General features: G+C 35.7%; 1 protein-coding gene across 9 annotated transcripts; it reads left to right on the forward strand.

The window, feature by feature from the left end:
- Positions 1-25299, forward strand: LOC141404207 (uncharacterized). 9 transcript variants are annotated; one of them, XR_012412973.1, is made up of 5 exons: positions 17-169; positions 1886-2838; positions 2950-3119; positions 19498-21170; positions 21268-25299. XR_012412973.1 is itself a non-coding variant. In XM_073987572.1 (4 exons), the coding sequence occupies exons 2-4, from the start codon at positions 2221-2223 to the stop codon at positions 20936-20938; spliced, it is 2229 nt and encodes a 742-aa protein (XP_073843673.1). In that variant the 5' UTR covers positions 1-500; positions 1886-2220; the 3' UTR covers positions 20939-24482. The 9 variants fall into 9 exon arrangements, 8 of the variants coding, with proteins under 8 accessions (XP_073843673.1, XP_073843674.1, XP_073843675.1 ...); XM_073987572.1 differs by having other exon boundaries at positions 1-500; positions 19498-24482; XM_073987573.1 differs by having other exon boundaries at positions 4-169; positions 19498-24482.
- The last annotated feature ends 2198 nt before the right edge of the window (positions 25300-27497 follow it).

Consider the following 27497-nt stretch of genomic DNA (forward strand, 5'->3'; position numbering starts at 1 on the left):
ATCAGTAAATTGAACTAATTCGTTCCCGAACTACGAAACTCTGTTGTATACAAGAAGGAATTCGCACAATTTTCTAAACTTGTGCTTGAAAACGTTAATTTTTCACATTTTCTTTGCATTATTTTCATTTAAAACTTTGCGATTTATGTGAAATATATAAATATAATAGGTGTGAAACAGAAATTAAATATTTTATTCTGAATTATAAATTGCTGAAAGGAAAACATTTATATTATGGACTTTGTGTGTACTCTCGAAAAATGATAAAGAGGAGGAGAAAAATCAGTGTGGAGGAAGACTGCGTAGGAAGTGCAGTGCAGGAAAATCGGTTCAATACAACTTCATAAAACAGACTATATGAAGTGGAGATAGTCGTTTCACAATTCACAAAAGATAGAAAATGAATGAAGAAGTTGAAATTGTTCAAGCAAAAATAAACAAAATTTAATTGTCTGTTGGATGATAAAATAAACAAAAAATGCAATGAAGAGGTAGAAAAAGTAAGCAAAGTAGCATTGAATGCAATCCAATTAAAAATGAGAGAACATTAAAACACAGCAAAAACAAAGAAATTATAAAAACGACAACAATAAGAAGCAAGTCCCATTCAATTCCCGAGAATAGTTGTATGTGCGTGCGTTTTTTTGTAGAAACCAAATGATATGAGAAAAACACCAAACCGGACCGTAATGTTGTTGTTGTTGTTTCTGCTGCCGTGGGTTCTTGTAAAGAAAAGTAGAAGAAAATAAATTGGAAAACGGGAGCAAGTAGTCGGCCTGCACACAGCGACAACGATGTTGATGTAAAGTACAACAAAAAAGCACTTGAACAAGGAACAACAGAAGTTCTAAAATTAAAATTTTCCGTAATTAGTTTTTTTTTCAATTGTGGCCACTATTAAAGAAGCACACCAGTAGCCAGTAATAAAATAAGAAACGTTTAGAACAGAACAAATTTGTTTTGTATTTATAATCAATGACATAAAAAGAAGAAAAGGAAGAAGGGGTGCAGATGTAAATGTGTGTTTTTACCTGATATCGGCTAATACAACAAAGTCTGAAGATTAGCAGGATTATTATAAAATACCTGGAAAGGATTTTCTACAAGGTGTTATTGAAAATGAAAATATTGAAAAAAAACCCAAAGCAGATGACAGAAAGTCTATTAAAAGTAGATTTTAATTTTCCTTGTTATTCCTAATTTGCATCTTGTGGACAAAGGAACCACCACAGACGAGCATTTAAATTGTGTGATTTATTGAAAATTTGAAACTTGTGAAAAGTGATTTATTTTTATGGCTCCCTTCATCTGTAAAAGTGAAATTGTAAGGGGATAAAAAGAAATAATAAAAATGCCAAATGTCAAAGACACATTAAAGGACTTTTGAACTCTGTGTAAAAGGCTAAAAGCAAAGTGGAGTGTGTTTATGATGAAAGAAAAATGTTGCAAAGTAAAAACCTGTGTTGGTGTGTGTGCTATTTAAGGGAATCAATGAAAAAATTAATAATTAACCTATATATAATAGTGTATAACTACATTTATTTATATGGTTTAGAAATTCATAAAGTTAAATGAATATAAAAATTCTCCAAATATAAAAATAATTCACAAAAAGGTGGAGAGGTTAATTTTGCAAAGTTGCCTGCTACTCTTTCCATGCAACTCTGTTTCTTGACATCGTACACTGAACATACCATTAAGCAAACAACACTGAACATAAATTTAGATAAACAAACTGAACATACCACACAAACGAAACAAGAAGAAGATTTAATGAAAAGGCCGGTGTGTTTTGTGCCGATCACTTGATTTATTTTGTGTAAATAATATAATTATATGATGAAACAGTTAATTATATTTTACCTTCTTTTAAAATTTTCAACAGGCAATGAATAATCCAATACATTAAAACAAAAATAAGTTTTAAGAACTCTACAAAACATTTGTAATTTATCTGTGTTTTGGAAAGAAAACAACAATTGATTACATTTTATTCTCTCTCCGAGTGTCTTGTTTTCTGGCGAGAACTTGTTTTTTATCTTTGCTGTCGGCATCTGCGTATGAGATAGCTACTCTTCCAAAGAGTAGTGGTGGTTTGGACAGCACCACATGCTAGGAGTGTATGTGTACGTTTTAATTTGTATACAATCATTTGTATATGTATAAGGCAAATCAAGATACAACAAACGGGGACTTCGAGCAAAGCAATTCTCCAACAATATGTCGAATTCATTTCGTTATCTAACTTCGACGGATAAAGACCTACAGCAAGTATCGTCGTTGCAAACAGAAGAAGACCACAGACAACAGGAACGGCAGCAGCTGCAGACATGTGTTACCGGTGCTGGTGGCAAAGAAGATACAACATCCGATTCCAACAAAAGCCCCCTTAAAGTTCCTGATGCCGTTAAAAGTGGCCAGAATGATAATACAAGCAATAATCATTATAATCGTCATGTAGCCGCTGTGGAAGATGAAACAAGCACCATGACGTCGGCGTCCAGAGAAGAAAACTCGGACACATTTAATCAAAATGAAAATTCATCAACTGCTGGGCTTTTGGAAAGGGATGACGCCATTATGGGTGTCTCTGGTTGTCAGCAGCAAATGAGTCCTGGCCTTAGTTTATTGCAAGCTGCTGCTGCTTCGTCACCTCCTCCTCACAGTTACAGGCATTCGCGTGCCTATCGCCACTTTAAGAATCCCCCACAGCCTCACATGTGTATACGTACAACAACAGAGGCCGGTGAGGAGTTATTTATTAATGTGTTAAGTTGGACGCGTATTGTTATACCTCAGGAACCCAGTGATCCCATACCATTATACGGTGGCATGAGAGTAAGTGCAGTATTATCATATTTCCTAATATCTTCAAAATGCCTTTTAAATATGTAAAGTACCAATATGTGTATAACTAATATCCTTTTTGTGTATGTATCATTTTAAAAGGTCCCACCCGGCAGTCCTCGTAGTCCCCCCATTGTATTTGCGGTTATGGCCAATCCAGAAGTATTAAAGGATTCTGGCCGTCATAGCAAAGATCCCGAAGAAAGACGTGCCATGGTTGAGTTAATGTGTGATTTTGTGGAAGCCATGAATCCTGGTGTAAAATTAGTAAGGTAAGTGTACTGTACAACAACATCCTTTAGGTTTATATACATACAATATAAGTTAAGGACAACGCCCTGTTTTATTCTACAAGAAAAAAACAAATTAAAAGTCATGGTTGGTATGGGAATATCATCACTCTTGTATAAGCTCGTCTTCATCACAAAAACCCTTATCAAAGTTAATTTGATGTGACATTTCTTTTTTTCTTGCACATCAGATTTAAATTAATAAAGACAACTTTGATATTTATGTTCTATACCAGTTTTGATATAGCACAAGGAGACGGAGTGAATGTGCTGCGTCGCCATTTCGCACATTCCTCATACCTTTAGTTTTATTCGCAAGAAAATCATCCACCATTATACACATCCTTTTGCATTAATTTTCGTTCCGGTCAAAGTAATATGTTTAATTCTCAAAGATATTACAACATGTTGTATTAATCAGTTCAGCGTTTATTATATTAATATAAACGTCATTAACAGTTTATATATGATCTTAAAATATTAATAAGCCATGAAAGACCCATATAAATATTAGAATGGGAATATACATACATATGTATGTATAACATCAAATATTTCTTATTTTGCGTGTACTGTTGTAAACTTGCCAAAATTAGTGTGTATCCGCGTACTCCATTTTCTTGGAGTTAGGGTAAAATGTCTGTGGTTTGGGAATTGATGTACATAAATGTTTAAAATTTATAACGCACCTAAGTGACCTATGCTTTTTAGATATTATTGAAATTGACTTTGCTGTCGTAGGTCACAAATTGGATTTCGTTTATTTCGAAATTTTTTATTCATTCCCTTTTATACCCCGCAATGGGATTAGTGGTACATTTCTTTTCGAAACTCCATAAAGTAGTGACGTGAGAGAAAATTGAGGAAGGTTGCATATTTTTAGTACATCCGGGCAACATCAACGCACATCAATCAGCTTTCATATAACTTTATCACCCCATTGCACAAGTCCATTTTACAACCGCGTTCAGATCTTTTGACATTTTTAGTATCGATAGTACCTAATCTTCCAAATGCTTCCTGAGTTTTTGCCTCAAAAATTCCATTAACCGTTAGTTATCCTCATATGGCTTTGTTGGTCGCCCAAGCTAATATGGATATCAATGGAATGATTTCCACACAAGCTACACTTGTTGTCATGCCTATTATTTAATGCGGAATCAGAGAAAAATGTTTGTGACATAGCAAAATATTTATCGTAGATCCATCAACATTCATAACTCGACGAGTTACATCGATATTTTTCCTTCCACCCTGTCTGTACATTTTTTTGCCACTCTCCAGTAGTGGGATTTTCTAAATCATATTTGGAGTTACCGACAAAAATCGGTAAAATTAAAATGCAAAATTATGAATGAAAAATTCAGGGCGAAACCTATAGCTCTGCGTGTTGCGTGTGCGTTCAAAAATACAAAAACAAAATACATGTATTTCAAATTGAAAACAACAACAAATACATGTATTTTGTTTTTGTATTTTTGCACGCACACGCAACACGCAGAGCTATAGGTTTCGCCCTTACGACTACTTTTCATTTTAATTTTTACCGATTGTTGTAGGTCACTCAAAAATGAGTTAGAAAATCGCATTACAGTAGTGCGATTCTCTAACTCATTTCATGAGTTACCGACAATTGTCGGTAAAATTAAAATGCTTATAACTTCGGTAATTACCGATGTTTTTCGGTAAGTTAGCGACGAATAAAAAACAGTCGTAAAGTTCTATCGATAGCAAGAGTGTTGTCAACTTTTATATGAACTTTTCATTCATAATTTTGCGTTTTAATTTTACGGATTTTTGTCGGTAGCTCAAAAAATGTGTTAGAGAATCGCACTACAGGTCGTAATTATGAATCGATTGCATCGAAATATTGAATCAGATTGATGTTTTGGCCAGATCGATAATCCTTAACGGATGAAGTGGGTCAAAAGGTATACATTTGAAACACGACAGAGGTTAGAGTTTAGGACAGGGAAGTAGTTGTTGTTGCAGCATGAAACCTACGTAGGAGCATAGTTTTGATGCTGGGTTGGCATCCGCTGGCCGAAACACTATGGTTTCGTGTCAATCCGGTACGAAAGAACACGCTGCCGTGGGATTGAGGGAAGTAGTATGCTGCTGTTGTTGTTGTAGCAACGCAAATATGTTAGTTCATATATCTTTTTCAGTTATCTGGTTCCCTGTGTGTCCAGATTCAAAAATTCTGGACGGGTAGCGTTTATGATGACTCAGGAGACAGTTGACTGATTTCGGTGGTCAACTAAACAAATGCAGCATGTTGTGCGGCGCCAATACACATGCAAGTCTGGCCTCCTACGGCTGCGATGGATGGGGGTGGTATTCGAAGGCATTCACACTGTACCTTTGTACTGCCTGCGTAACTGCTTAAATATGAATGCGATAGGGCTGACGGATAGGCTCGTTGATCTAAAGGTTATCACATGTATCTTTGGACCTCTCTGTCTGTTGCAGGGCGGCATTTAACTTCATAGCGCTAACTATTGCAGACTATACTGTTATCGCATAACTTATCACAGAAAGGCATATTGGCTTATAAGTGGTCAACCAGTACTACCGGCCAACGAGAACCTCTTGTTCCTATTTCAGGTCTTTTCGCAAATAGCTGTACGCAGACGACTTAAAAATGCTTTCGAATGTTACCCCCAATATCATTGTTAGTGGTCGGAATCATTTCAGCAGTAGATTTAGCGGCAGATATGATCATATTGCTCAGACGGAAGAACTGTCAGCTATGTTTTTATATATTTATCCTATCACATATGTCATCGAGCCCTACGCCAAAATCGTACAATCATTCGCATACATTACGATCTCCACCTTTTCGGATCTGTCTGGGGGGTGTAGAATCTCAGAAGTGTATGGGTTAAATTGTACCGGAGATATCAACCCCCCTTTCAGGTATCGCCCTTTGTCGACTTCTTATTTTTGAATTTCACCAACGATGGGCGTCCACCCATATTAAAGTTTTCTCTATGCTCTCGAAACTCATTGCATAGTCGTATCGAAGGACTACGATAGGTCTCGCGCCACCATGACTGTTCGGTACACGGTCGGTCGCGTGTCCTGGTTCAGGCCTCAACTGATATTTGTGGATGTGGCGTGTAATGGCTTTGTGTTACTGTAGTTTTGCGGAATCTATGCTGATGTTTGGCAACTCCGAAACAGATTTTCATGTAAAATATTCGTTACTAGCGACATGGAAGGATTCGCCTCTGCTGACATCCTAGCCTGGCTTCAGTTGCCAACAATATGGGCGGCTAATGATAAATTGAGGACACTTGTCATGTAGTCGGTGTCATGCTTAAGTGTTCCATACGCCATTTGCCTGATTCGAGAAAAACTCAAGTTGATGTTTAAGGTCATACAGGACAAAAATGGTGCAATAATCCAATACTTTAAAAGCTCAGTTCTGCTTAACTAAACTCATAGAATATAACAGTAGTTCATTTTAGTCAGATATCTGTGATGGTGTATAAGTTATGGCCAATTTTTATAATTGCAAAAAGTTGCTGAATTGGTTCATGGAATCTTTTTTTCATGTTTTTGGCAGTTTGTGTCACATGGAACACATTTTGTCACATTTCAACTAATACACTTTTTATCAATCGTGTTCCACTTCCCTTATATGAAGTGCTACTGTTGAGTTGAAAAATCAGGACTTTAAATGAAACATTTATTCTTCTCATATAAATACAATAAGGACCATTATTATTTAACGGATTGCCTCCACTTATCACTATTTTTTGTGGTAAAATCGGACAAAACGAATTGATATTTTGAATTTCTAAGGTAACATAAAACATTTAACGCGTTTTTCTTATAATACCATTTTTTTAATCGGTGTACACACTAGCTTCAAGTCGAATTAACGTTTTTGCGTATATATTTGTGGGCTTACGTCAAAATTTTGTCTTTACCCCAGGAATTTTTCTGTTTAAACGATTAATAAACTTTCGTTTTCATATAACAATACAATATTCAAAAAAAAAAAAAAAATTGGATTTATAAACTATTATTCTTCAGTTTTTAAACCAAGTCCTTTAAAACAATTCGTTCCATACGCCACATTATTCGTAACTTGGCAAAAATGGGCAATTTTTTGTTCCAAACGCCATCATTTTTTGTGCGGAACAATTCGTTTTTGTCTTTTTTTTTCCATACGCCAAACGACATGGATATGGAACAAAACGACAAGATTTTTTGGGTTACAAAGCGGATATGGAACATACTGGCATCTGAATATCTCAGAAACTATAAGAGATAGAGAAAAACCGACCAAAAATCTGAAAGAGCACGGTTCAAAACCTTGTAAGGTACCTTTATCTCAAAATGTCAAAAATTGCGTATGGAACACTTAAGCATGACACCGACGATATACTCAACTACGGGTTTATTCAGTTGTATAAGCATTAGCACTGAGGTTCCGTGTGGGCCCGGCATTTTGGATGGTTTCGCGTTTCGGATGACATCTGGAACTTCGCTTATCACAATTAATGGTGGTACCTCCTCAGCTGAGAGTGCTCTTATACGGGTTTAAAACTAGTCACATCGTAAAATTGTCCCAAGCTTAGATCAAGTTTGAATATGGTACCTCCCCCTTAGAAGTCTAAACAAATTTGGCTTAAATGCGGTTTAAAAATGTAAACGCAGGTAGTTCTTGTGTCCCCTATTACAGCCGTATATTCCCTCTTGAGGAGCCCGTTCATCCAGAAATAGTTACTCGAAAGTTCCAAAAACTCCTGCGGTGCGACAAAATCGATTAGAGTTGTCAATGAGAGTCGTACCTAAAATTTTCTGAACGACATTTTTGCAGAACATTTCGAAGCTCAAAAACGTCATCTTGTAGTACTTTTATAGCGGTTCTTTAAATAAGGGACGAAAAGGACATTGAAGAAAGCGAGTTAGAAGGTGGAAATGCTCTACGAAAATAATTCTCATTTGATTTGACTGAAGACATGTCATCTCATAAATAAGCTAAAACAACCGTTAACAAAGATATAACGCTAATTTCAGATGCCTTACTAGATCTTTAGCAGAAACTTAATCGCGCCATAACTCGAAATGTCGACTCACGGCGGATCTGTCCTTCGAGATTTTTAATATACTCATCAAGGGCTTTCATCTCTAAAAGAAATTATCTCTGCCTCAGATTTTCACCTCCATTTTGTGTCACAATGTTATTCACCTTAATATTTTTTCCGAACTTATGGGTACTTTACACGATATGTTTTTTACATATGTCACTTTTTATACCCTCAGCATTTATGCTAACGAGGGCATATACCCTTTCATACGGGCAAAATGTGCCTCATCGAAATAATGGTTTTAGACCCAAAGTATGTTTGGACGAAATGTGTTTCAGACAATTTGGAGTCAATTGAGCAATGTCCGTCCGTCTGTGTGTCTGGCTGGCTGGAGCGCACGATAACTCTCGAAGGGATGAACCGATTCGGTTCAAATTTTGACTATCGCAATATTTTGTCCAAACTTAGTTTAAGTTCGAAGATGGGTAATTACGGTCCACTCCTTCCGGTACATCCCCCACAAAAGTTCGAAAATGTTCGAAAAATTTGTGCGCACGATAACTTTTGAAGGAAATAACCGACTTGGTCCATACTTTGCACATCGTGATATTTCTACCAAACTTAGATGAGGTTCCAATATGGATTCAATCGGTCTACGCCTTCGGGCAATTCCCACACAAAATTTCGGAAAAGTTCAGTTTAGGACCTGCTCTCCAATCGTTTTGATTTTTGTTGCAACAACTTGTATTCACTGCCCCCATACGACGGTACAAGTTTCATCGGGGGCAAGTCCATACTTCCTGAGAAAATAGCCTAAAAGTTGCAAAGGTACCTCCCCCACAAAAGTTGAAAAATGTTCGGAAAAATTGTGCGCACGAGAACTTTTGAAGCGAGTGACCGATGTAATCCATACTTTGCACATCCTAATATATCTACCAGATATAGATCAGGTCCGAATGTGGACTATATTTGTCTCCTCCTTCTGGTACCTCTAACACAAATTTTCGGATAAGTTCGCTTTAAGACCGACTCTCGAATCACTTTGATTATTGTTGAAGCGATTTGCATTCGCTACCTCCATTACGACAGTAAAAGCTTTTTCAGGGGCAAGTCAATATTTCTTGGGAAAACAGCCCGAAAGGTGTAAAAAACCCTATGTCACCATACCATTGTCCAACATTTGGTCTTCGTCATATTAAATCCAAATTAGTTTCATGGAGCAATACCGGTCCACAACTTCCGGTACTTCTCCCCAATATTTAAAAAATGTAACTAAAATGCTAGGACGATATCACTTGAATGGGGCAACAAATTTGGATCTCCTAATATTTTGTCAAAATTTAGTCTAACTTCTAAAAGGGCCCATATCGGTCCTCCCACAAAAGTTCACCATTTGTGTCTTAGTGCAGTTAATTCCTAATCCACCTTATTGTCGGCAAGTTCAAATGTCCAAAAAGGCCCACAAAATTCAGAAGATACCTTAAATATATTCGATCTCTCCGTAGGTGAAAGTTTCACTTCACATTGGCTGAGGGTACATATCTGTCGGCAAAGCCGACTGACACTTTTTTACTTGTTATACATATATGAAATGTATATGCAAAGTGACAGCACATATGTATGTATCGTGTGAAGTACCCATTAGTTAAAGTTTGAAGATGGTGTACACCAATCTCTCGCAATGTAGGCGACATTTCCTGATTATTCCAGCCATATAAAACTTCTGCCTCCACGATAAGTAGGTCCCATATCATTGAGCTAATATGAATCGTATCCCTTCGGGGATGGGTATGTATTTTTGTGGAATAAGTGTATCGCCTTCCTATTTCACTGACAAATAAAATAAACTCCTAAAATGTGTTCTTAAATAAAGCATAATAAAGCCTTACTGGGATCGTTTATTAAATTTATAACGGTTATAATCACTGTGGTTCCGTTTATAACCATGAAAACTTTTTTAAATGGCTAAGAAACTCAGGAAATTTTGCATATATTACGATGTTTTTTCCACCGCTGCACCACTGTGGCACCCAAGAGTATTCTATGATATTCATATGCATAAAGAATTTCTGATAAGGCCATTGACAATTGTCACGAGGAAAATTGTCTATTGTATATCTGGACCAACGTTCAGTGGTATCTATAAATTACTTTTTACGCCTTTGAGTATTTTTGTTTTCTATGTAGTCTTTCAATTCTGCTAAATTGTTGCAAATATTTGGTCCTCGAAATTTTCAAAAATAAATCGTCTGTGATAACATTGTAATGGGATACAGTTCTGTTGTTTTCTGGTATGTGAAAATTCTTTTAAACGGCCTGATTTTTTACTTGGCTTTTCTTGTGTCTTCTTTATAGCCATCTTCCAAATGTACGAGTATATATAAATGTGTGATATAAACTACGTATATTCTATTATAAAATAATTGACTCATCCTCCCCATCTATTCTGCATGATCTTTAACATTTGTGGCTCAAAAGAAAACTTACGCATACACATGTACATACATATATACTCAAATTACATACAAACATTGACGCATTCTTCTAGTTGGAAAACGACAACGGACAGCTCATGTGTCTAACAATAGTCTAGCAATGGCAAAAGGCCACTCACTTACTTGAACACTTGCCATCCCGAAAATACTTTTAAGTGAAGTGGAAATAAAATCACATTAATTACAGTTATTTTTTTCTTTCTTTTAAGTGCCACAGACAACACATAGACCATGGGATGAGTTGATGACAATTCAATGTGGATGCTTCTCTTTTTAAGATTCTTTTTAATGACATTATTGAACCAACGACATGCCACTGGCGGCACACGTATATGTTATAATTAGCCAAACAGTTGTTGCCGCCGGCTTTGCTTGGTAATTTACCAAAGAAGAATTTTCCTTTAAAGCATTTTTTAGTTTTACACATGCATACATATGTGTACCTAATGTTGCTGCTCCTCCCATGGCCCAAAAATAAAATCTATAATACCTCCATTGGCATTTCACATGTTTTCTATCAGATTAATTTGCAATGTTTTTCTTTGCTTGGCATATGTTTTTCATATTTTATCGAAATTGAAAACTGTTGTTTGTTGGCATTTTGATATTATTTTGGCACATTAAGAAACAGAAACACCTCAAAGTGTTGGGGTAGATTAAATATCGAAATATGAAAAGTTTACTCTAGTTCATTTGAAATAATTGAAATATGCAACTGCACGTCTGTCTGGGTGTTGTCGAGAATTCACTTGTCGAAAATATTTAGTGCTGTTTTCATTTTGCAATTACAGATAATATTTCTGTTGTGTTGTCTATTAAATAGTGTTTATGGTAAGTGGTGTAAGCTAAATGAGATTTTCCAATGTACCAAGATGTGAATAAAACAAGTAAAAAAGTATCAGTCGGCTTGGCCGACAGAGATATACCCTCAGCCTGTGTATATTGAAACAATTTTTTCCCAAAAAAACGCATGTATTTAGGGAATTTTGGGCGTTTGAACTGACAAAAATGTTGATTAGGATTAGAGATCAAAAGTTTTGCGGAGGAGATACTAAAAAGAATGGATCTCCAGCCACTACATATGGTACCATAGGGAGGTGTGGGAGGTACCGGATGGAGTGGACAAATATAGTCCATATTTGAACCTGATCTATATCTGGTAGATATATTAAGATGTGTAAAGTATGGTCCAATTCGGCCACTCTCTTCAAGAGTTATCGTACGCACAATTTTACCGAACATTTTTGAACTTTTGTGGGGGAGGTACCTGAAGGAGTGGACCGATATGGCTTATCTTCAAACTTAAACTATGTTTGGACAAAATATTACTAAGACCAAACTTTGGACCGAATCGGCAGGCCTGTTCGAGAGTTATTTTGCCCTCCAACCTCCTCACACGGTGTCATAGGGGTTTTTTGCAACTTTCAGGCTATTTCCTCAGGAAGTATGGACTTGCCCCTGATGAAACTTATACCGTCGTATGGAGGGCAGTGAATACAAGTTGCTAAAGCAAAAATCAAAGCGATTCGAGAGATGGTCCTAAACTGAACTTTTCCAAATTTTTGTGTAGGAGGTACCCGACGGAGTGGACCAATTGAGTCCATATTAAAACCTGATCTAAGTCTGGTACACGCTCCACGATGGGCAAAGTATGGACCATATCGGTTACTCCCTTCAAGAGTTATCGTGCGCACAAATTTTCCGAACATTTTCGAACTTTTGTGGGGGAGGTACCGGAAGGAGTGGACCGATATAGCTCATCTTCGAACTTAAACTAAGTTTGGGCAAAATATTACGAAAGCCAAAATTTGAACCGAATCGGTTCATCCGTTCGAGAGTTATCGCGCGCTCCAGCCAGCCAGACAGACGGACGGACATTGCTTAATCGACTCCAAATTGCCTGAAACACATTTCGTCCAAACATACTTGGGGTCTAAAACCATTATTTCGATGAGGCACATTTTGCCCGTATGAAAGTGTATATACCCTTCATAGCCTAAAGGCTGAGGGTATAAAAACATTGGGTAGATTGCAAAATTTCACAGTAATTTCGTGTATGATGATAATTAAAATTAATTGCATTATAATTTATAGTTATTCTTGCTCTTGTGTATGAGGTGTGTGTCACATTGAGCGACATGACTTAATTAATAATGGTGGTCAACATAAATTTATGAATGACAGGCTAACATGTAAATATCTGTGCATTTTATTTAACATTGCCACAATTGTGATTTGGGATTGTCTTTTTGTTTTAATCTCTCTTTCTGTCTACTTGCCAAAAATTGTGCGTGCCATTCATATATAAAGTTTTGTCGCAGCTTTATGCGGTACGTTAAAAATTTCCTCATATCCATTAACAAGATGGTGTTGCCAACTGTGCTATATATAATTTTTTTAATGAGGAATTTCCTGTTGAACGGTTTTTGCCTTCAAGCATTATATGACTGCTGGTAGCGGCGGTTCAGCTCATTTCATATTTTTAGTATTTTGACAACAGTACAGATCGATCAATCAACAAACTTAATAAGCAATATCATCTGCTTTGGTTTTTCAAGTTGATCGATGATGACATTTATTGTTGGTGACAACGATACATACCAGAAGGCATTGTAGCACTGCGATACCACACCAATAATATTGGAGCATAATGGTGCAATGGTATGCACGCCCTCCTTGCACGTAGAAGGTCGGTGGTTCGATTCCCCGGCCAGGCAACATCAAACATTTTTTCAACGGTGGCAAAATACCCCTCAGTAATGTTGGCGACATTTCCTGAGTATTTCAGCCTTGAAAAACTTCTCCACAAGTGGTGTCTTATGACACGCCGTTCGGACTCGGCGATAAACAGTAGGTCCCATGTCATTGAGCTAAATATGAATCGAGAAGTAAATTTTAACAATGTTATGTGGCCAGAGTTCCGAAGCCGAATATGTTTATACCTCAGTCTTTAGACTAACGATGCGGTCAAAACGTGCCTCATCAAAATAATGACTTTAGACCCTAATTATTTTTGGATAAAATCCGTTTTAGACAATTTGGATTCGAAAAAGTGCAGTTTAGAACCTTCTCTCGAATCGATTTTATTTTTCCTTCAACATGTTGCGCTCAAAGTCCCATTTTACATGTTAAAGTTTTTTTGAGTGGCAAGTGCATACTTCTAGAGAAAATGACTAGAAAGATGTAAAAAACTTCTACGGCTGGTGCGCACGATAATTCTCCAACCGAATACTGCGTTGGTCCACAGTATGTATATCGTAACACTTCTTCGAATATTAAATTAAATTCGAAGGCGGTGCTTACCTCCGGTACCTCCCCCACAAAAGTTCAAAAATATTCGCTAAAATGGTAAGTGCGTTGTCTCATTAACGGAGCAACCAATTTGGTCCAAACTATGGATTGCAAAATATTTTGTCCAAACATAGTTTATGTTCAAAAGTGGGCCCTATTGGTCCACTCCTTGGGGTACCACCTACACTAATTTTCAACATTTTTGTGCTGTCAATGGTCTGTTCGAGGATCTCATGGAAATTTTTACCGAAGGTACTCCTAGCGGTATTATTTTATTTGTGTAATGGTCCAAAAGCTATAAATTATGTGGTGACCAACTGAAATGACAGCTGGGCGCGATATCTATTGAGGAATGACTCCCATAATAAGACCGACTTCCAAAATGGACTATGTCGGTCCATTCCTTTAGGTACCACCCCCGCAAAACTTTTGAGCTTTAATCCAAATCCATATTTTGTCGGTAAGTTCATATGCCCAACATTTTAAAGCCTCCATCATATGGTATAATTAAATTTGTCATTCTGTTTGTAACACATCCAAATATTCGTCGGAGACCCTATAAAGTATATATATTATTGATCAGCATAAAATTCTATGTCGATCTAACCATGTCCGTCTGTCTGTTGAAATCAAGATACAGCTCGCAATTTTAAAGATAGAAAGTCAATATTTGGTACAGAAGTTTTTATTACTTGCAGGATGGTTGGTATTGAAAATGGGATATATCGGTCCACGTTTTGATATAGCCCCCATAGAACGGTACCTCCCGATATTCGGTATTTTGGAGGTTTCAGTTTCATTATCCTACCAAAATGGCTGAAATTTGGTATCTAGTTATCGTTGGGTGTATAAAACTTTCCACCTGAAATTTGTTGGTATAGGTTTACGCCTTCATATAGCCCCCATAGAACGGTACCTCCCGATATTCGGTATTTTGAAGGTTTTAGCTTCATTATCCCATAAAAATGGTTAAAATTTGGTAATTAGTCTTCGTTGAGGATATAAAACGTTCCACCTAAAATTTGTTGGTATAGGTCCACGCCTTAATATAGTCTCCATAGAACGGTACCTCCCGATATTCGGTATTTTGAAGGTTTCAGCTTCATTAACCCACCAAAATAGCTGAAATTTGGTATTTAGTTATCGTTGAGTGTATAGAACTTTCCACCTGAAATTTGTTGGTATAGGTTCACGCCTTCATATAGCCCCCATAGAACGGTACCTCCCGATATTCGGTATTTTGAAGGTTTTAGCTTCTGTATCCCACCAAAACGGTTGAAATTTGGTAATTCGTATTCGTTGAGGATAAAAAAATCGTTCCACCTAAAATTTGTTGGTATAGGTCCACGCCTTCATATAGCCCCCCATAGAACGGTACCTACCGAATTTTGGTATTTTGTTCCATTTTACTTCAATACAGCTCGTGGTGGAGGCTGTAACAATTTCGGCCTGGCCGAACTTAACGCTGTTCTTACTTGTTTTTGAGAAAAAAGTGTTTCAATTCACACAGGCTCAGGGTATATCTCTGACGGCTGATACTTTTTTACTTGTTAGATTCTTGTCTTCTATGGAAATCCTACAACTCTTCTAGGTGGAAATTTTGTTAGAATGCCTACTAGTCTTTTATGAAAAGTCCTACGGGACTCCTATGCTATCCTCTTTGAGAAATCTTACGGATCTTCAACAAGTACACAAACTCGTCTAGTATAAAAATCCTACTGATATTTTATAGAAGTTTTCATAATCTTCAATGAAAAAATTTCAAAGTGGAGACCTGCTGAATTTCTACAAAAAGATCTACTTTTCTTCTATATACATCTTACAGTATGACTTACAGTTATAGGATGTGTAGCTGACATTGTTGTAGATAACTACTGCACTTAATGGCCAGCGATCCATTGTGTTCATTCTGAAAAGTGATAAGAGGAAAGAAAAAAGAGAGGAAAAAGAAAGTGGAGAGAGTGGAAATCAAGCTAGACGAAATTAGTCGAAAATCTAAAAGACCACCCCATAGCCATTTAAAGGGTCCTGTAGTATTTTAGCTGGCCCAAAGCTTCTATGGCAGAGAATTAAGAAAGATTTCAATCTCGTGGCATGCAAACTGCGTGTGCCTTTTGTTTTTAAGTCAAGGGAATCGAAAAAGATGGTTCCGTTTCTTCCTCGCATTCTTCCAGTTCTAGGTTGGCTAAAATTTCTGTCATTTTTCTTAATTTGATTGAATGATTTTCTCTTCTGGCAACGCAACTACAGTCGAGTTGATATCCATAATCGACCCCTTTTTCCCTCAATATTGCAGTGCCCCAGTACCCTACAAAATTTAACAACCCTTCTACAACTTTTTGTAGACAGATCTTGTAAAGCTTTCTGTTCGAAAGACACTGCAATTATCCCTTAGTTTGTATGATCTGAAGTCAAATTCTTCAAACTAGATCTCATCCCTTCCTCCATTTTTGACTCATCGGCGAAAATGGCTAAGATGTCTGGGAGTGGCTACAATCATTGATATGGGAGAAGCCAAACCATTTGATAAATATCCGTACCATCCTCTGGAACACCTTTTAGAAGGCATTGTATGTCTGGTATTTGGGGACTTCAGTGGTTATAACGATGTACGTCTTATACTGATTCTACGCATTCTGCGCAGTGGATGGGGACACCCCAACCAGAAGTTGTTTAGAGTGCCTTTGATATGGGTCCTTTGTTTTATTGTCGAGTCTATTTTGAAAAGAAACCAGTAAGGAAAGGATGAACGTCGGGCGGGGACGATGTGATACCCTAAACCACTGTAATGAAATCGGCACAAAATTTATATGGGAGCTATATCCAAATCTGAACCGATTTCGATATAATTTGATATAATTTATTTCTAGGCCAAATTCAGTCACAAATTCGAAATTTCATCAAAATCGGACGTATATAGCGTGTTTGGTGCAGCAAATACATGAAATCGCCCGAAAATATATATATGAGCTATATCCAAATCTGAACCGATTTTCACCAAAAGCAATGGCGGTCTTCCTATGGCTAAAAAATCATATTCCCCAATTTTCAGCTGAATCGAACAATAAATACGACCTGTACGTTGAGAACGAACGGACGGACATACATAAATCGACACAGAAGGTTATTCTATGTATATTCCTACGGGTCTATCTCGTTTCCTTTTGTATGTAACATACAAATGCACAGAGACATAATACCCCTTACCACAGTGTGGCGTAGGGTATACAAATCTACAATTTTCTTATCGACAAATTCACTATTACTCCCACGAAAATGTTGCAACTCCTCTAATTCTGGTTTGCAATTCTTTTTTACTTTTCCTTTTGGGTACAGTTTCTCATTATTGAGAAAAACATTCTATAATACACATTTGCACACAAACGTTTTATCCTTTATAAGAGTCTGAAGCTTTTAATGGTATGTTGTTTTTGTTTACAGGGTAGAATTTGGTCAATGCCCCATCTCAACTACAAATGTATATCATATGTGTATAATGGGGTAGTTGTATTGATATAATGGGAAAAAGAATATCTAAAGCTTTTTTAAAGCAAACAAAATGTACGTTTTTATATTAACTTTGTAGCATAAAAGAGCTGGACTATCAACATTTAAAGGATATTTAATTATACCTTTACCCTAAAATCCTATGGTGACTAACAAAAATGACTGGTGGGCACGATAACAAACGAAAAGAATGACTGACATTGGTCCAACCAGTGCACATAGTAATATTTTTCTCAAATGTATGTTAAGTTCGAAGATGGATGGATATATCGGACAACTCCTTCCTGTACCTTTCTCACAAAAGTTTAAAATTATAAACGAACCTGCGGAACTTTTTCCAATCGGTTGAAACAATTGTTAGTTATAAATGCATTTTTCTACATCTAGCTACAAATTGGTTGGAAAAATGGACAACTGATTATCTATGCCCTACTTTTCAATTAGTTATCAACCAGTTTGAAAATAGTTACAAAGAAATTTTTCTTTTTTATAGCGACTATGGGATTAAGCCTGACTATTTTGAAAAGCAAAAAAGTAGCTCATCCCCATGTTAAAATAGTTAGTTGGCGTAATGGAAAATAATCGAAAATAACTAGTTATGAGCTACTTTTAAACTATTTACTTCGAACACAGTAAGGGCTGTTCGAGAATTGTTTTTAAATTTTCTTCAAAAGCAGCCGCTGTAATACACCTGGGAAGTTTTAGCGGATTTTGAAACACCAGAGTTCATATGTGAGAAAAATCAAAAAATAAGAAGAAATCGCTGGAGGGATTTTTAATTAAATCGCGGGCAATGTTCACATTTTTAAGGTTTTCACGATTTTGCTTGGAAACCGCAAGTCCTATCGAAATGGGACTACAGAAAATGTTGGAGCAGTGCAAATTCTGTACAAGATTGAACTGGATAATATTTTCGTAGGTTTTACGTTTTTTGAGATATATAAGTTTAAGTTAGGAAATTGCAGTCATGACATTGTTTTATAAGGAGACGATACAGACAGTGCATTGTCCCAATTTGAACTTCAATATCTCAAAAACGGTAAAACCTACGAAAATACCATACAGGTTAATTTTGTAGAGAATTTTCATAGCTAAAACATTTTCTTTTGTCCCATTTCGATAGAACTTGCGTTTTCCAAGCAAAACCGTGAAAACCTAAAAAACCCATAAAAATGCCGAATTGACATGCGATTTATTTAAAAAACGCTCCGGCGATTTTTTTTTTGTTTTTTGATATTTCTCATCTATAGACATTGTAGTTTCAGAATCCGCAAAAACTTCCCCCAGGTGTAAGCATCTTCCATTTAAAGTTGCTTCAAGAGCATCGTGAATTCTGATTACGGCTTAATTTTTTCGAATGAAGGTCCATGCTTTCTGACTTTATGAGCCAAATCTATCTATCCCACGTTGACGAACTAAATGCCTTTTTGGGACGAGATAATTACCAAAATTAATGACTATCAAAATTCGATCCAGCTCCAATATGAACTTTGTCGGTCCATTCTTTCAGCAACCTTTCAACAGTTCAACACTTTCCTTCACTGCAATCCAACAATGTCTACAGTATTGTAATTTTTGCTAGGGGGAACTAATACTTCATCAGGTATGGGCTCTAAAATATACAAATATTTAGGGCCACTCATTCATATATCCCTCGAACTAAAGTGTTAAGTAGTCTTTGTTACAACACTACAACTTTATTTTAATTTTATGGTCCAAATGTACCAAAACCCCGTCCTAATAGCATGTTTTTAGGTGTCTCTATCTTCTTCATCGCAGTTTACATTTTCAGTGAATTTTATATATGTATGTATTCTTCGAAAACCTTATTTAACCCATATTGAAATTGTCTGCTCTTTTTAAATGTCACCATCCCACTGCCTGTATACAAACCGGCAAAATGTTATTGAAGCCTTTAATTTTGTTATTTTTCTCTTACGAGACTGAAGCCTTTTTTGACAAAGTTCTTAATTTTTCATTCCACTAACATTTTCTCCTCTCCCTTTCTTGTTTTTCTCTTAGAAATGCTGTAATACTTAAAGATCGTGATATATCCGGTGAATTAAAAGATGTTTGGAATGCAGTACAAGCTCAAAGAGATCGTGAACGTGAGGAACAAATGATGCAACAGCGACAGCAGCAACAACAACAGCAACACTATCACAATTTAACAACAAATGGGCTAGGAGGAGGGTCACCTGGTCCCCTAAACCCTGGTCTAAGCAATAACACACCAACACTACAACAACAGCAGCAGCAAATGTTCGCCAAGGGGGGACACGGTCTTAGTGGAAACTATATGGGTGAAAGTACGCCACCAAGAAGTAGAAAATTGTTAATGCAACAAGATTTGCACAGAAATGAAGAAAATGGTGGAAATTTAAAAGACTTGGAGGTAACGAAACCTATAAATCTGGCACAGCTGGCCGAACATTTGGATAATAAGGCGGCCGATACACTCAACTTAACATCCGGCACTGAAAATCACATAGATGAAAATAACACAATTGATATGACAAGCAATGGCAACAATGATTTAAAGGACTCCACAGATTCGAATGGCGGTGTTGGTGTGACCCAAAAGAATGAATTAAATAATCAATTAAATGCCAATAATTTGGAAAGTAAAAATCAAATAATGTCTAATGGTGTTACCGCCATCAATTCACTCAATGGTGGTGGGGGTGGTGGTACTACAACGAATGCGAACAATGCTGAGATGACAACAACAACGCCAAACACAATAACTACAACGGAAAACGTAGTAAACTGTACTTTGACGTCAAATAACATTGCGAAAAATAGTCATAACTCCCCCTCTACTCCTCCCTCCAGCAATTCCATAAACCCTGCCGCCCAACCAAATACAACCAATACAACAACCACAGCAACACCAACTGTTGTAAATCCTCCACCAACCACCAAAAAGGAAAAACTTGGGGGTTTCTTGCCAAATGGTTGTATATTTCCACGTTTTACTAAAAACAACAAACACAAGGATAAGGATAAAGAAGGCAAGACAAAGGACAAAGAAAAGAATGTTCTCTTAAGTGCTTTGAAAAAGTCCAAGGACAAAAAATCACAGGCAGCAGCTGCTGCAGCCGCAGCCGCCGCTGCTGCTAATGCAAATTCAAATCAGGATGAAAAGCAACAAAAAGAACTGAATAATACCTCAGCAACAACAACAACAAAAACATCACCAATAACAACTGCCAATACCACAATAGCAACAATAACCACCCAACAATCATCTGGTGCAGCGTCATCATCATCATCACAACAACCAGAGTCAACCAATAATCACCTCAATAAAAAGAATTGTCTACAACAATTGGAATGTGGGGTACAAAAATTGGATTTAAATCATCATATCGATAACAATACATCCTCATCTTCCTCTGCCACAACAACAACACCAACTTCCAATAATAGCCATAATAATACAGGAGTTGGTGTCCATTAGTAGGATCAATCACATCTGCACATACATATTTTACAAATATGGCAAGTGAAAGTTCATATCCCCTTTCCGCACTTCTTAGATATGCGCATGGGGATGATGTTGAACAACAAACAAATGGCAGCTATTTTGCTAAAATGGGTAGCTATAATAATCGAATGCACACATGATGCACCACTACACACAATTCTCTTCCTAACAACCTCTCTACAAATGTGGCCGTGTATTTTAATAGGTATGATATACATGTTGTAAAAAAACAAACACTTATCCTCCATCCCTCTTGTAAAATTATTGTATTATACTTATATATATTTTTTTATTATTTTAAGGTAAAGCAAAACAAACAAACGAATATTCAATGACACTGTTTTAGGTAGAAGTGATTGATTTTTGGTTATTTTAAATTTGAATAGTTTATCCATCTTTTTAACGGTGGTGTTTTCAAGTGATGGAGTTGGTAATTTAAATAATTTGCACTACAAATTTTTTGTGTACCTTCAAATAGTTGGTATTCAAGTGATTGCATTAGAGTGTTCTACTTTAAAGTTGGTAGGAGGAGGTAGGCGTGACATTAATTTGAAATGATGTCGATTAAATTTTAATGTCAGAATATTTGCGCGCTCTCTATAGCCCACACAAACAAATATCGCGTATAACGATAATTACCCGTATCGATCGAATTTCATAAATCCCTTGAAATAAACACGTTGCTTTAAGCAATTTCGACCGTAGACCGTTTTGCATTTACACTTTTCATAGAATAAGAATTGAGCTTAATTCAGAATTTGACAGATATAACACTTTCAGTGTTAAAATCGTTTGCCGATTTTGTTGTACCCTCAGCCCCATGGCTAAAGACAAGAGGGAGCATTGCACTTTGATGCGATCAAAATATGTCTCATCGAAACAATATATTAGTTTTCCCTTTATATCCTAATGGATCATACGGTGTTAACAATATCCGTTTTCTATGTCAGTCGGTTTAGAGGGCCTCCAAATGTTTTCCTTCTCGACTGCGCGGATTGATATGCAACGTTGACTTTGTGATATTGTTGTCATGGCAATGAAGAAGGTGTCGAATCCACTGCACTTTTCGTTTCTGGATTTCGTAAACTACATTCATTTTATTTGAATGGGATTCGTACACGGCTAAAAAAGACAATTTGGATTTCATTTTGGCCACGATCGTTCGTTGGTCCAATTTTTGCACAAAATAATTTTTTAATGTCCTCATCCTTAGGTTGACGAGGGTATTTACATGTTGATAAGATCAAAAATGTATGAGCACGATAACTCTCGAACGGAACAACCGATTCGTTGTCCGAATTTAGATCAATGTCGAAGATGGCCCATATCGTCCACTCTTTTGGGTACCAGCCTCCACCACAATATATGATAAATTTTTATTTAAATTGGAACTGAATTGGCCCTGTCTGGCTGAGGAGCACGATAACTAACGGATCAATCGGTTGGGTCCAAATTTTGTATCTAATATATTGTCGAAACTTAGATCAAGGTAGAAGATACATTTTCGGCTAAAATAGATGGGCCAAATAGACCATTCTTTCGGGTACCTCTTCCCAAAATAAATCAATGTTTTTTGCTAAAACGGTGTGGACAAGTCTATACTTCGTGACATAATGCCCAAGAAGCTCTAAAAACCCATGCCGATACCTATGAGAACAATAAGTATCCGATTGTACGAAAACTTTGCAATCAAACGTACATGAAGTTCCAAGAAGGGTCTATAGCGGACAACCCCTTAAGGTATCTCCTTCCAGAAGTTTAAATTTTTCGCTTGAATGAGGATATATTAAAATGTTTACCGTAGCTAATCCTTGTGGTCCTGTTTACAACAATATACTGTTCTTCGTGAGTAAGTCCATGCTTCCTGAGGTCCTAATGGTCCAAAAGCTCTAAAGTTCCAAATTTTTTATTAAGGGCATATTGTGGGTTGTTCGTAGATTGTTTTGACATTTTAATCGAAGGTAGTTTTTATGATTCTGATTAGAGCTAAATATTTCTTTCTAAAAAGCTCTGAAAATACTACCGTGACCAAATAAAATGTTTAGTGGGCACGAGAACTATCGAAAGGAGTGACAGGCAGTGGTTCAACCTGTGCATACTGTAATATTTTTCTCAAACTTAAATCAAGTTCCAAAATGCACAACTTTTTCCGGTGCCTCGCTTATGTGTACCATTAGAGCTGTTCGGGGAGATTATCGAAGGTATCGAAGGAAGTCCTTGTGATTCCGATCACAACAAGGTACCTCCACTACAAACACCCCTTAACGCTTTTGCGCTTCAATCCAGTTTGAGGCCACTTTTCTATTCATGTTAATCATGAGAATTGCTATAACTTTTTAGCTTGGTAAAGACCAAAACTTCCTGTGATAGTCTAAATATTCCCAGAAAATAAATTATGGATTTTTGTTGCAGCCTATGATGATTGGGTTTGTCAGTGAAATAAACAGCCTCGCTGTTTATGAGACCTGTCACATAAACGCTTACGCTAGGAACTTAAAAAAGATTGTCACCTACAAAAATGCTATTAATTTGTGACAGAGTTCTATACATAATACTCTTAGTTTCACCATTCGTGTTATTATTTTTTATTATAATAATATTCTGATGTATTTAGCTGTTGGCAAAGCCGAGTGAATTATTTTACTTGTTTGGATTATAGAAATCACTTCTCCATCACTTGTTACACCAAAGTTAACAAACTCACAGGTAAAGAAATATATATTTGGAAGCCAAATATAACAAAAAAAATTAAACAAGAATCACACGCACACACCTATTATTGCGTTAATAATGTAAGTTATAAACATTATGTGTTGTATTATTATTAGTATTCTTTTTGACAAATTGTACATCTAAAGATGTATAAAATTATCGAATATATAACTTTTTGTTGTAATTTTTATTTTCAAAACCCACCCATCATTGTCATTCTCATCCATTCTCACCACACAAAAATTCACAAATCATAGGAAAATGTCAATTCTTTTCATAGAACATTGCATACATACAATATAGAACAATAACAAAGAGCATTTTTTGAATAAGACTTGGAATATACAATACAATTAAGAACAACACACAAAACAAACTCATTTTCTTTTTGATATAGAATGTATGAAGAAAAAGTAGAAACCAAAATGAAACAATTTAGAACAAACAAGTATTACAAAATATAGTAATTTTTACAGCAACAATCACAGTAGCATACATTTATGATGATCAATTGTTATGACTGCTATAAAGGGAAGAATTGTTGCGAAAAATATTCCCCTCACAGATTTATAAGAAAGTTACTTTGATCAAACTCAACTCATCACGTTTCCAATTGTCTTAAACTAAAGAAACAACAACAAAAATATTTCATACTCTCGAATTCACATATTCTTCACATTTTTTTCAAATCCCAGCTCTATCCGTATTTAGAACAGTATTAAGAACACAAAACAACAAAAACCGAAAAAAAACTATCACAAACAAAATGTGCCATTAAATGAAGTAACAAAATACATACAAGAAACCATAAAGAATGAAAAACAAACAGATAAACGTAATTAACAAACAAAACAAAAAAGCAATAACAAAATAATAGAGTTTGAAATTTTCCAATGCAATACAACAGTGCGAGTTTAATCAATAATATTTTTCAAAACATTTTTTCGATATTTTCCTCCTTATACAACTTCTAAAGAATAATTTTGCATTTATTGGACTCGTTAACTGCTAAAAGAAACATTGCCATTCTCAGTATAATTTTTATGTTGATATTTTAAAATTTAATATTTACCTTTTAGAATTTTTTTCTTTAGAATTTAATGTGCGTGCATGTGTTTTAAAAGCAGTTACATATTAATATTGTTTAATTGTGTTTTAAAAGCAGTTACATATTAATATTGTTTACAAAAATGTTGAAATATTGATTAAAAATTTTAGAAATATTCAAAACTAATGATAAGTCTTTTGAGTTGCTTCCAAAACACCCTGTTTTTTGGAAAAGTTTACCTTGACGACTTGGCTTTATATCAACCCGTCCTTTTAAACTTGAGACTTTCGTTGCATATTCTTCATAATGGGGACGGAAACAGATAGGAAACGGAGACAGCAGAGTCGAGATATAGTAGCCGTTGACCTGTTGATTGTATTTGACTTCAAATTTGTTACGAATGGTTTCTAGCAGATAAAATTAAAAAAAAATACTTTAATTCTAAAGGGTCATGGCATGGTACAGTCGACTAGTTTGGTCGCGGCGTGGTATCTTGACCCAAGTCATTCGCTTGGTAACAATAGAAAATTCAATGTATGTTTTGCCATACAAACGTGCTAGTAAAAAAGAAAAATCAAATTGATCGCTAAAGATGCTGTTGCATTGATGAATGTTCTCTTTTTTGCATATTATATTACGTTACCTAAACTGGCCGAGACGTAATGAGGGGAAATGGAATAAGGAACAATAGAAAAAATACAATGTGACAAATAATTTAGTTGTTAATCCATTCTAGAAGTGTTGTATATGTAGCGATTTTTCATAATCGTTCTCCACTGTGTTTGGGTGCAGTCTAATGGTTAATACTAACGTAAAGTTATCCAATAACAATTCAGAACATCTTACAATGGGCAAGCTATTAGGTGTGTTCGTTTACTCAACAATTTGTACAAGTCCAGTAACTTCTTGTAATCGGCTAAGGACCTTTGCATTGTAACAACATTCAGTAGCAATTCGTACAAATTTTGAGTAAACGAACACACATATTGTCAATCGCCCTGAATTGCAAATCAATTTGTGGCGAAGAAAATTATGTGGGACCTACTTGTTACATTTTTTCTGTGCTTAAAACACCTATTGGTTGTAGAAACAACAAGCTAAGGGACTTCATATTTTAGTTCTTGCTTTTTTATGGATTTTTTAATTGTGCTTCTATGGATTCAACTTCGATCCATAATTTGGAAGCCCCGACGATGGTGAATCCTTAAGTGCTGCTAGTAGACATATTATTCCTCCTCTGCGGTCTTACAGCTTCCAGATAAGTGAGGTCAACTCAGCTTCGTTTACGTTTAAAGTATTCTTCCAATGTTGGCTTCTTGTTGAAGTTAAGTATGGCGTACTTTCCCACAAGCCAGAACCAATGTCACTATCCTTCTTCGTCCTTGCATTAACGGAAATTTCATTTCTGGTTCAGCAGTCTCTTCTTTTACACCTCCATTGATATGACCTAGGTCCAGGAGTGTCACTCATTCTTTGCAGCCTTCGACAGGGGTTGAACGGCTCGTCGGATACAGCAGTGTCTTCATTTTGTTTCATGAAGTAATTCAATTCTATCTTTATATCAATTTATGACCAAATCCTATTTTATATTGAAATGATTATTATTGAATAGGCTGACTTCCGTATTGTCAGTTGCTTTATATTCGTGCATGAAACTAGGGGTTCTTAAATCGAGTTCCATACTAGAGTAATTTTATGAGACTGCAGTTGTGTTGAAATCGATTTAAGAACCCCCTAGTTTCATGCACGAATACAAACAACTGACAATACGGAAGTCGGCCATACTTATAACACCATTCTTTTTTTTTTTGTGAAAAGGAATGAGGTACCTATTTTACAAAGGTACTTTCGATGTAAATTACATATCGAATTATCTGTTAAACAAAGCTCTCAATTGAGTCAATAAAAGTAATTATAATGTTAGTATACGGGATATATATCGCAATATTCTACAGAAATATCTCATATTTTAGAGATATATGATAAAACTATTCCTTTCTTTTTATATCGAGGAATAGTTGTAATACATAAATAGATTTCTTCAATTCCAATACAAAATTTCTTATTTGAGTAGAAAAAAACTAAGAATAATGTTAAACGTACTGTTGTTTACTTTTGGCATCAAGTGTACATTAAACATTTACATTAAATTTAAATATCAGGAGAAACGCAGATCACTCTGATCGAATTTACACATGCAATAATATATATTCGTTTAAATATACTACGTCAACATCAATTGGAATTAAAGATGTTTTGAAACCAAATTACAATGTCAACAATTAATAATTTGTGTGTATATTATAAAATACACCACCACCAAACGAACTTTTTTTGCATAGGTGCACAACTCTTTGGCATCTAATTCGTTTGGTGGAATTTATAAAAAATAAAGCAACAATAAAATATTAACGTGATCTTTAATATCATAGTAAAATTAATTATCTGAATATTACCGATATCTTAATACTGCATTTATTAAGTTATCTCATGAGAAAATTGCAATAAACTCTTAAAAATTCTTAATAAATAAAATTTGAAACAAATCTTCAAAATTGATGTTAAATTAAATATAGTAATTCTTATACAAAATCTCTCGATGGTTACCAATATCATACCCCTTTTTATTGTAACTAATAATACCGCACTAATATTGAAATTTGCAATTTATTATTGGTGATGGCTAAAATGTACAAAGAAATTCTTTGTAGATTAGTTCTGTGCAACAGGTAATTGCATAAAAGATTACTTAGGTTTAACTATTTATTACTG

Source organism: Musca autumnalis, unplaced genomic scaffold (assembly GCF_047663935.1).
Source record: "Musca autumnalis isolate F117 unplaced genomic scaffold, ASM4766393v1 scaffold_4, whole genome shotgun sequence".
Taxonomy (NCBI): Eukaryota; Metazoa; Arthropoda; class Insecta; order Diptera; family Muscidae; genus Musca; species Musca autumnalis.